Genomic DNA, 11,603 nt, shown 5'->3' on the forward strand with positions numbered 1-11,603 from the left:
TTAGATGATCTACCTTTTAATGGATCCATTTACACCAAAGCAGACCAATAGCCTTCCAGTAGGTAATAACCATCAACCAAAAGACCTATAAAATACAAGTTTTGTAAGGGTTGAAACGTATATTATGTAGTGTATTTTTTTCATTTAGTAGGAGCTTTGTTTCATTTTAGTCGATATATTTGTATATTTCGTAAACAACAGCAATATAGTATAATTTGCATACATTAATACTTAATAGTGTTCTTTGTGCGTAAATTGTATTTCTTATTACGATTTGTTGGTCAAAACAGTTTAAATCACAATGTTTTTTTTTTTTTTTTTTTTTTTTTTTTTTTTTTTTATAAAAGTCGAAGGTAAATTTTGTCCAAGATTACAGAAAATGAATTCTTTTTGTAAAAAAACATCGAGGGGAGTGTTGTGTAATCTGGCTAAAGAAGTGCCTTCGAAAACGTTAAAAGAAAATACGCCAAAGAATCCATACCCATCCTACATTTGGATTCCGTTTCTCACCTAAAAAACCACTCCTCGTCAACTCAAAACGCCATTTTTGATCTTTGAATCACCTAATAATCCTCTTCTCTCATGGCGGCAATGGCTGCCTCTCACTTCTTTTGTAGTCGCCACATTAACTACTCCAGCGATAGTATATCGAAATTCAGTAATCCCCTTGGAGATGGAAGCTTAAGACCGTATTTTTCTTCCCATAAGTCAAAAGGGTTCTCATCTTTTCAAACGAAATGCAGAAATTCGAGAACTCATATCGTCAAAGCAATATCCGATAGCTCAAAACATGACAGAAAACAAGTGGAGGTGGATTTTGTCAAATTATTTGGGTTAATTAGCGATTTTTGTTGCTACCCTCTGTGCTTATTGTCGTTAAGTCTCATTATTTTCTTTTCTAATTGTGGGAATTTTAGCTTGTGTATAATCTTGATGAAAAGCTAAATAGATTAGCTGATGAGGTGGATATGAACGCTGGATTGTCAAGGCTCTCTCTGTTTTCTCCTTGCAAGGTAAGATAATAATGTTCCTTGTGTTATTTCTTTGTTGTGGTCTTGATGGAAAGTGAAATTGCAAGTAAATTTATGATTTAATTGGTACTCTCTACAAATATTTTTAGCAATAGTTGTGATAGAAAATACGAAAATTGGGAAGGAAGGATGTATGTTACTAGTTTCAGAATATAAAATTTATATGGAATTTGTTAGAATTCAAGAATATTTTAAAAGTTATGATGTAGTTCCATATTATTCTGGCAACTTGAAGATAGTCTTTACGGATCTTGAAGGTGAAATACCCCATTTGACCACAAGTAAAACTCTTATGATTTCTTAATTTCTAAGGCTACTTCATTATGCAGCATAGGTTACTACTTTTTTTTGTTTCAGATGAAATTGATTAATTAAATTACCATAGGTAGTTAGTTTTCAAAGTTCCATAGTAAGAGGAAGAAATGAAAGTAGGATGAGTTCAGTGGAACTGAGTGGATTGAATCTACTTTTTGTTTTGTAAACATTATGCTTTATGAATTGGGTCTGTAATATTTTGAAACACAGATCAATGTTTTTCTAAGAATAACCAGTAAGAGGCCAGACGGGTTTCATGACTTAGCATCTCTATTTCATGTAAGTTCCACAATATATTGATCTTTTTCCTTTTTAAGTTTTTTAATATTTTTGATGTTTTTCATACAATGTTGAAAATTCAAGGTAATCAGCTTAGGAGATAAGATAAAGTTCTCCTTGTCCCCATCAAAATCTAAAGATCGCCTATCAACTAATGTGCCTGGAATCCCACTTGATGAAAGAAATTTGGTAAATTACTACTTTTTGTTTTAATTATTATTCTTTTGTTTAATGTAGATATTTTACCAAGTGTTTTATGCATTCAGATAATCAAAGCCTTGAACCTTTATCGGAAGAAGACCGGAAGTGACAAATTCTTTTGGGTAAGATGTGTAAAATTAGCAGTTAGATAAATCATATCAATACAATAATACAATCATGAAAAATCTATGTTGGTTACTGCAATGTGAATGTTGTAATGGAAAGAAATGAAAGAAAAAAATGAAAGTAGGTTACTATTTGTGGCAGATTCATGTGGATAAAAGAGTTCCAACAGGGGCGGGGCTTGGCGGTGGAAGCAGTAATGCTGCAACGGCTCTTTGGGCGGCAAACCAGTTCAGTGGTGGGGTGGTGACTGAGAAGGAACTCCAAGAATGGTCAGGTGAGATTGGGTCAGATGTCCCTTTCTTCTTCTCTAATGGAGCAGCCTATTGCACAGGTAGAGGTGAGGTATGTCAAATTCTCAATTCTCAATTCTCATGCCAAAAAAAAAAAAAAAAAAAAAATCTCCAATTTAGTAATTTTGTAATCAAATTTGCTTTTAAAATATATTAATGAAATTTGCTGATTTCAGATTGTTCAAGATATACCCTCACCTCTACCTTTCGATTTGCCAATGGTTCTGATTAAGCCTCCACAGGCATGCTCCACAGCTGAAGTCTACAAGGTGATTTCTAACCACACGTATCTTTTTTTATAAAGTTTTACAGTTTTCTTTTCTAAAGTTAACTAGAAAAATATATATATATATATTTTTATATCATAATATATTTGGGTTTTAATGAGTTTTTATTACATTTTATTTTTGTAATTTTGTAATTAAAAAGTTCATTAATTATAACTAAACACTACAATATGCCCTATTTTTATTCATGTAATCTTAAATGACACAATTTCTGTTTAAAAATGTCATGATTTCAGTTTAAATTACTACTAACCTTTTAAAATATTGAAAGATAACTAGGCAATATATTTTTTACACTAATCTTATTTGTGTTATAACTTATAATGAGATTTTATTATGATTAGCTGTTTTATGTCGTTGTAAATATAATTCATGAATTTTGAATTAAGTGGTCTCTAGAATAGAGTTAAAAGTTACTATACATTTTTTTCCTACCCAAAGAGTTGAACTAGGTGGCATACCATAGGGACTCGCTCTCTATATATCGTGTGTGTAAAAGACATAAATCCCCCTCCTCATCCTCATTATTAAATTTTCAATTTTTGTCCCATATGCAACCGTCCCAATTCCGGTTGAATACATGCCAAACACAGTACAACTTGTACAGTCCTGTCATGTCATGTCATACGTATCAAACAGGTAATATTGAATGTAGATAACATAATCATAATCATTGTTCTAAGTTTAAAATTTTCTTGTTAGCGTTTCCGGTTGGATGTATCAAGTAGCATTGAACCTTCAACTTTGCTGGAGAAAATCTCAAAAAATGGAATATCGCAAGATGTTTGTGTAAACGATTTGGGTATGAATTCACTATCATTTTCGTCTTGCATCGATTTCTTCCATGGATGAGAATGAGATGATTGATTTGACTTCACATTTATGCTCTCCACAGAAGCCCCTGCATTTGAAGTGCTTCCATCTTTGAAAAGACTAAAACAACGCATACTTGCTGCAGGCCGTGGGAAATACGATGCCGTTTTTATGTCCGGAAGGTGCTAACTTTTATCGCTACTTAAGGATTCATTAAATAGCAACGTACTTTCATTTATTTGTTTATTACTTTCATTTCTTCCTATTATAGCATTCTACTTAAAAAGTTTACCCAATTATAGCATTATCGCCCAAATACGAAGAAATTTTTACTACTATAATTCGTTAGGTTTTTCATAGTACAATGCCCTAATAAGAAAAAAAAAATCAAAGTAGAATGTTATAATTGGTATAAAGTACAATGTCTAAATAAAAATTGATTTTGAAAGTACAAAGCTATAATAGAAAAATGCTATCTATATACATGAAATAATGAATGTACGTTGGTGTATCTTGCATTTAGCCCTTCTTTCAATTTGTGAAACATACATGCTTGTATAGTTTTGATTTTCCCCTTTTCCATTATTATTCGGTAGGTTGATGGAAGAGTGTGTTTTTCTAGATTCCTTTGTGGGCGGAAAAGTAGTTCTAAATTTTAATTACCACAAACTGTTGTATCCTTCATGGAGTCCTTTTTAATAAAAAAAATTTATTGCTAAGATATCACCTTAACACTCTTCCATCATATTAATTTTGCAGTGGAAGCACCATAGTAGGGGTTGGTTCTCCTGATCCCCCACAATTTATATACGATGATGAAGATTATAAGGACGTCTTTTTATCCGGTAAGTCAGTATTACTACTATGTATATGTATTTATGATTATACATTAAGTTTTAATAACTAATAGCTAGAATTCGTATAGTAAACCTAGAATTTACGTACTTGATCATTCTCATTCTTGCAAATCAATAGCCAAAGACTCAGTGGAGTATAGCTGTTTATTATACTTGTTACTGTTTTTTTTTTTTTTTTTTTACTGTTATCATATGATTATTACATTAATGCCATCATTTTTTGCATGTGCAGAAGCTACCTTCATCACACGTGGAGATCAACAATGGTACACAGAGCCATCTTCATCGAATGCTACTTCACATGCTGACAAATCCAGTTGTGTCGGATAGTTGCCTGCCCGTATCATTGTTTATTGATATGGTTGTTGTAAGTGTAATAATCCTTTAGGATTCACTCCTGATCCATGTCTATATTTCTGTATTTATCAGTTGTGTCGTTGACCAAGAAAATAACTTAATAATCAGAGTGGAAAGTTAATTGGAAAACAAGCTTAGACGACATTAATACCTACAAAAAGTTGATAAAAAAAATGTTTGACAAATTCTATAGCACTTTTCAAAACAATTTTTTCCAATTAGTCTTAAAGAAAAATCAAAAACATGTAACACTTTGTTTTTTAAAACGCATCTAGCTTTTTAATCACATAGCTTTAAATCGGCCCGTTAATTATTATTTCAATCATAATATTCATAAAACACTTATTTTAATTTTTTTTATTTAGTTTGTATGTTCCTTACCAGCATGCCATGGGTCATGTCATGGGAAATCATTATTCAATCGGCCCGTTAATTATTATTTGAATAACAGATAAACAGACTTCGTACGAACTGTAAGAAATAATCCAGATTCCGGAACCAATGTGAGATTAGGAACACATACTAATTATTTCATTAACAGAAGGTTTTAAGATACATGTTTTCAACAACAGACTCCAAACTTACACAATATTCATACAAAAGTAGAAATACTTAAACATCGACTTGAATAAATTCAAGCTTTACACCGTCAGCACTCTGATCACCTGCATTTGGAACAACAAATTCTGCTTAATACCCCAAATCCCCAATCAACTAAAATTAAGCACTGAATAGGAGGAATTTACCAGAGTCAGAGGAAAGTTAATTATTTAATTAAGATGAAGTTGCAGCATCAACAGGCCCAAAAGCCTGAAGTTCTTTGAAGTTCATCCATGGCTTCACCCACACTTTGGCTTCATAAGTTTTCTTAGCACCACCATCTTTTGCTTCCAGTGTGATATGGTGTAAAGTGCCTGATACTGTCTGCTGCTTTGTACTTACTACCTTCTCAAATTCCAAAACTGAATTCTGCAAAACACAATTCCAATACGATCAAACTTGTGGAGATTTTGCACCAAAAAAATCCTAATTTCAAACATCATATCCTAAAATAGGCACAGATCGAAGATCAGAATGTTCATCCAACGCATCTCGAACCATTGATTATTCAAAAATTGACATCTAACGAAATCTGCACCTGTAAAACTAATCGGAGAAAAGATGATTCGTACCTGTTTCTTGTTATGCTCATCGACAGCGAATTTAGCAAGGTTGTCGATTTCAAGACTGTTTTCCGCTCCCTTAGACTCGCGAATTCCTCCAAGAGGTGCCATTTTTTATTTTTGAGGTTTTTGCTTGTTAGTTGTTACGATCAAAAGCAAGCGTATTCTGAAAGCACAGAAATGGAGTGGGGGATTTATAAAGGGTTGTATGCTCAAAGTTTCCGCGTGGGAATCTTTTTTATGTCGATAAGATTATCCATTGAATATATTTAGCCCAAGGACTTATACATCTTTTCTTAAAGGGTAAATTACACCATTCGTTCCTCGTATATATGCCAGAAAGCCTGTTTAGTCCCTATTTTCAAAAAATAACTCGGACTGTCCCTCGTTTATTTAAAAGTTGCACACTCCATCCCCGATAAGTGGTTTTGTTGCAAATCTAGTCCATATAAGATCTGAAATGACCATAATGCCCTTTATTTATTTATTTTCTAATTATTTTTGATTTATTTAGTATTATTAATTATAAATTATATTTAGAAAAAAAATTAACAGCCCTTCCCCTTATTTATCTTTTCTCTCATTAAACCTCACCCTCACATTCTAGGATTCCGACGAGCCATCAAACCCTCAGCCTCCAACATTCCGGCGACGTTCCGTTCAACAATTTCCGACATATATGGAGGTAGTTTCCAACGATCGGGTCGATGGGAAGGAGGAAGGTTTTGGTGTCTAGATTATCTTTTCCCACCTCCACACTCCATCTGATGAACACCCTTCTAGCAACACCAAGAACACCCCATCACAAATTTATGTTTCCGATGAGAGGCAAAGAGGAGATCGGAGGAAACGGGTGAAGGTTTAGTCTTCGAATGATGCCCTTCCCAATTGTTTCACTGAGCAGCTTATCCCTATTTCTTCGTTTCCCCTTCTCCATCCTTCCTAAATCGATTTTGATTTTGTGTTTCTGGTTGATTTGGTTTCGATGGATTCTTCTGGAAACACACACTTGTATTAGTTCAACCCTTAAGCATATATGAATTTTTACCAAATCTGGAAAAATCACCACCATGGATTTCCCTCTCCTGTTAAAGAAGTATGATGGTTCATCACATGATATCGGGAATAAATTACGGCTTGGTACATACGAATTCTCGAAACTCGATTTCCTGTCAAGCAATTTGGCAAATCAAATAAAGCTATGGTCAGTTGGGTATATTCTTTTGTTGAAGCTCTATGAAGAGAGCAACCCCGACATGTACGACATTGACAAATTTGGAAAAATCACCACCATGGATGTCCCGATCGATTTTGTTTCGATGGATTCTTCGTAGGGTGGGTAATATATGGAGAATATGGTGACCATAGTCGAATCTTGTTGCAGGTTTTAAGGGTTAGAGATGATAGTGATGATGGCAGAGTTGGTGAAGGTGGCGGTGATGGGGTTTTCGTTGGCGTAGGGATCGAGTGAGAAAAAAGGAGACGAAGGCAGAAAAAATTATATGTTTTATTCGACCTTCAGATCGAGGAAGAAATGGAAGGGGGAAGGGTGGGGGTGTTTTTTTTGTTTATTCTTATTTCTTAATAAAAAAATTATATATAAATAAAAGAAAATAAAAAAAAGAAATTATTAAGGGCAAAATAGTCATTTTATGTCAATAGGGATGAAGCGTGCAAGTTTAAAAGAAACGAGGGACGGTCTGAGTTAATTTTTGAAAATAGGGACTAAACACGCTTTCTGGCATATGCACGAGGGACGATTGATGTAATTTACCCTTTCTTAAATAAAGATTCAGTTCTATACTTTTTATTTTATTTTTTGTATAATTAACTTATTTAATTGTAAAGAAATTGAATAATCTAACCATAATGTGTATTTAAAGAAAATATTTTTTTGGCAAAATAACCATCAAGTCCGGAATGGAGAATTTCGGACCAACAAAAAAAATGATTTTTTCTAACAAAAAAATATATTCTGGATGAAAATTAAATATTCTCCTACATTTTCTTCCTACTTATGTTCCTACCCATGTAAAATAGTGACATGTGTCATATTTGGATAAGATTATCATTAATTTAGTACATTTGTCATCATTTCAAATGGGTAGGAGGATATGTAGGAAGAAAAGTAGGAGAATATTTAATTTCTCATTTTGGATTGACATTCCTGGTTTCGAAAAAAAAAAAATCGGAAGTTAAAGAATGAGTCTGAAATCCAATAAATAGTTCTGGAATTTCGAGGAAAATTTTGTTTTTAAAATTTAACAAAATAGTTAAACAAACATAGCAAACATATAATATAAAAGATACCGTGACTTAAAATCAAACATTTGATTGAAAAAAACAATGAAACTAAATACTTTAAATTACACATTTCAGATATAGGTAGATAAATTTCTTTTAAAAAGCTAAAAAAAAAAAAAAAAAAAATTTGAAACACAGTCCAAAATGAAGCATTCAGGAGAGAAAATGATGATTTTTTGAAAATTGTTTTTTTTCCTTGTCATTTTCTTTGAAAAACTCATTGCATTGGTTAGTTTACTCATATTCCATGCATATTTTGTTATATTTTATAATTAATTATTTTTTATACAAAACTTTCATTAATTTGATATGAGCTGATTTTTACATCTTTTTATTTTTAATTTATTGGTGATCATATATAATGGTAAAGATATACCATGGATTTAGTTTAGGTTTTTGTAATCTTTTGGGATATATCATATTAATTGTCAAAACTAAGTAAATTATTATGATATAAAAAAGGAAATTTAATGTTATCTGATAAATTGTATTGTATACAATATAATTTATTCTGTTGAAAAATCTATGCAAATATCTTTAAGTAGAACACCAAAAAGATGTTAACATGAAGTTTTAACAAGGAAGTTATTTGATTCGTTAACGCCCAAATGAAGTCTTAACTATTAGGATGTCAACACGAAGTCTTAACAAGCAAGTTTGGGTCACTTGATTTGTTTTATATTTCTCCGATCTCCTTTTAAACAAAAATCAAAACAAAAATACAAATAAATTTGTAACCTTTTTGTTTGTTTTTGTCACAGGGACTAAATAGGAAAGAAGTTGAATGTTCAAGGACATGGACCTTCAGCAGAAGTGCAACTAATAGAAAATTCAGCGGCCCTTAAATGCAAAATTAAGAAATATAAGGGCAACTAAGCTATGCTCGACAACGATATGAGAGATTTTTAACTTTTAGTTTTAGAAAACGACTTAAAAGCATAACTGAGTTCAAAAATTGTACAAAAAAATTATTCAAAACCTGTTTAGTATAAAAAAAAACATATATATATATATATATATATATATATATATATATATATATACACACACACAAAGAGAAAGAAAAATGATTATTTAAGAACTTATAGTTTTAGTTTTCCGAGAACTAAATGTGAAACGTTACATTTAAATTTTAAATGGTTTGGATTAAACATGCGGTGAGGAGATGTAGAGAAAGAAGAGAGACTTCAATTCCCTTATCTCTCTTAATCGATCCATCAAAATAGGTGTTATTCATCGACCCAAACCTGAAATCGATTATTGGAGTGTACTTAGTTGTCTTCTTATATGTGTCACGTCTATTGCCAAAGAACTCTCTCTTATTTCTCCTACTGTCGATGTAGGACTTCAACTCGAAATTAGAAGTGTTCGACTCCACAGTCGTTTCTCTTTTAACAACAAGTCTATATTTTACTTTTGAATTTTATTTGCCTTTATCGCACATCTATTTTATAAATTTGGGCTAATTACTAATCTAGCCAAATTAAGAAAGTAATTAACCATTTTTAGCCAAAAATTAGGAATTGTCCCAAAATAGCCCACGAAACCGTAGGTATTTAGAATCGTCTACTGTTTCACTAATTCGTCTACTGTTTCGTGTTTAGTATAAAAAAAATAATTTTGAAGATATAAAACTGTAGGTTTTTTTTAAAACTTACGGTTTTCTCTCTATAAAATACGGTTTCCCAAACCGCAGCCTACGATTTTGGGTTAAATCTACGTTTTTTTTATTTATTTATGAAAACTACGATTTTTGGTTGAAAGAGAGTATTTTTTTGAGAATTATTTTGATTAAAAATATTGTTTGTAAAATGTAGAGTAGCTTTTTGACAATTATTTTGTTAAAAAAATATTTTTTGTAAAATATAAAATAGTTTTTTAACAATTATTTTGATAAAATAATTTTTTGCTAAAATGTAGATTATTTTTTTGAATTTGTTGACTAATTTTTTTTGTAAATTGGACTACTTTTTAGGTAAATTTTACTACGTTTTTGCTAAATTTTACCACTTTTTTGCTAAATTTGACTACTTTTTTTGTTAAACTTAACTATTATTTCTTCAATTGTCTACTATTTTCTTTTAATGGAGCACCCGAACAAACAACGAGGTACGTCCATTTTTAATCAAAATTTTACCGTATTGTTGATTAGGAGTAGTTTTTGTATATGAGAATAACTTTTTTTTTGAAAAAGAAAACGAAAAAAAAATTAAAACCGTAGGTTTCATACGAAACCTACAGTGTACAAGTCCACACTGCACAATCTGTACATTGTGGATTTGTACACCGTAGGTTTCGTAAGAAACATATGGTTTTAATTTTTTTTTCGGTTTTTTTCAAAAAAAAAGTTATCCCCATATACAAAACTACTCCTAATTAACAATACAGTAAAATTTTGATTAAAAAAGACGTACATCGTTGTTCTTCGGGTGCTCCATTGAGAGAAAATAGTAGACGATGGAAGAAAAAATGAGGAAAAAGTAACCTAAACTGAAAAATAAGACATTATATACTATGGGCCAATGGGCCACAAAACAGTAGACGGGCCACGAAAGAGTAGTCAATTGCGACGAAAGAGTAGTTTTCGAAGGTTGACCGTAGTCAACCCTAACCTATCTATTATTTCGTGGGCTAGTTTTGGCTAACGTGTTTTTTTGGCTAGTTTTGGATAGGTAATTAGTGTATTTGACTAGATTAGTATTTTCCCCTATAAATTTTCGATTAAATTGTGTTTTAGTTTCATCTACCTATGTTCATTTAGAGGAAAAGAGACTCAAAGTCAGGCATGATATGTTGTTTATAGTTTTTGGTTAATATATTGGCTTGAATAATTAATTAGTTTTTTAGATATGGTGTACAAAGGTCTAACACTGAGATATGAGATCAATATAAACTTTTTTTTATTGGATTATTTACCCCATATTCTTTAGTTATACTGGTTAACTTGAATTCTTTTTGTTTACATCATAACAACTTTTGAGCATTTGAATTATATGTAATTCAAATATAAATCACAAAGTGAATGACATATCAATTACATGTGATTCATATATGAATGACAGAGTAATTCTCATTTAATCAAAAGTGAACCACATATCAATTATATGTGATTCATATGTAAATCACATATGAATTACATGTGATTTATATGTAAATCAAAAGCGAATCACATATGAATTACATGTGATTCATATGTAAATCACAAGTAAACCACATATGAATTACATGTGATTCACATGTAAATTACAAATGAATTACATGTGAATTACATGTGATTCACATGTAAATCACAAGTGAATCACATATGAATAAAATATATGGAAACATGCATTTTGTGTGAGTGTTCTTCGTTAATAATTATTATTTTTTAAAATTTTATTATAAATTTCACATTTGAATCTTAAAAGATACAATATCATGTGAATATCACATTATATAATCACATGTGAATCTTGCATGATATACACATATGCATTTTTACGAGTGTTCTTCCATTAATCAAATTCTTTAAATGAATTTGTAAAAAATATTGAAGATGTAAAAAGTGATCAACTGAATAAAATATGGAAATCTTGACACT

General features: G+C 31.1%; 2 protein-coding genes across 2 annotated transcripts; one reads left to right on the top strand and one right to left on the bottom strand.

Moving 5' to 3' along the window:
* The first annotated feature begins 467 nt into the window (after nt 1-467).
* On the top strand, nt 468-5,545 carry CDPMEK (4-(cytidine 5'-phospho)-2-C-methyl-D-erithritol kinase). Its single transcript, XM_079078290.1, has 11 exons — nt 468-810; nt 918-1,013; nt 1,557-1,625; nt 1,710-1,814; nt 1,892-1,948; nt 2,094-2,294; nt 2,419-2,511; nt 3,232-3,331; nt 3,425-3,524; nt 4,102-4,187; nt 4,432-5,545. The coding sequence occupies exons 1-11, from the start codon at nt 583-585 to the stop codon at nt 4,527-4,529; spliced, it is 1,233 nt and encodes a 410-aa protein (XP_078934416.1). The 5' UTR covers nt 468-582; the 3' UTR covers nt 4,530-5,545.
* On the bottom strand, nt 5,061-5,938 carry LOC145159350 (cysteine proteinase inhibitor A-like). The gene is made up of 3 exons (XM_079078291.1): nt 5,729-5,938; nt 5,303-5,525; nt 5,061-5,221 (listed from the first exon to the last, which is right to left on the bottom strand). The coding sequence occupies exons 1-2, from the start codon at nt 5,828-5,830 to the stop codon at nt 5,331-5,333; spliced, it is 297 nt and encodes a 98-aa protein (XP_078934417.1). The 5' UTR covers nt 5,831-5,938; the 3' UTR covers nt 5,061-5,221; nt 5,303-5,330.
* Between the last annotated feature and the right edge of the window lie 5,665 nt (nt 5,939-11,603).

Source organism: Lactuca virosa, chromosome 2 (assembly GCF_052849685.1).
Source record: "Lactuca virosa cultivar CGN04683 chromosome 2, Lactuca_virosa_CGN04683_v6, whole genome shotgun sequence".
Lineage (NCBI taxonomy): Eukaryota > Viridiplantae > Streptophyta > Magnoliopsida > Asterales > Asteraceae > Lactuca > Lactuca virosa.

Excerpts from the sequence above, each read along its gene's own strand:
- CDPMEK (XM_079078290.1), top strand. The coding sequence starts at position 583 with ATGGCGGCAATGGCTGCCTCTCACTTCTTTTGTAGTCGCCACATTAAC. Across the intron at positions 2,512-3,231 it reads CCACAGCTGAAGTCTACAAG|CGTTTCCGGTTGGATGTATC; the intron begins GTGATTTCTAAC and ends TTTTCTTGTTAG. Across the intron at positions 3,525-4,101 it reads GCCGTTTTTATGTCCGGAAG|TGGAAGCACCATAGTAGGGG; the intron begins GTGCTAACTTTT and ends TTAATTTTGCAG.
- LOC145159350 (XM_079078291.1), bottom strand. The coding sequence starts at position 5,830 with ATGGCACCTCTTGGAGGAATTCGCGAGTCTAAGGGAGCGGAAAACAGT. Across the intron at positions 5,526-5,728 it reads ATGAGCATAACAAGAAACAG|AATTCAGTTTTGGAATTTGA; the intron begins GTACGAATCATC and ends TGTGTTTTGCAG.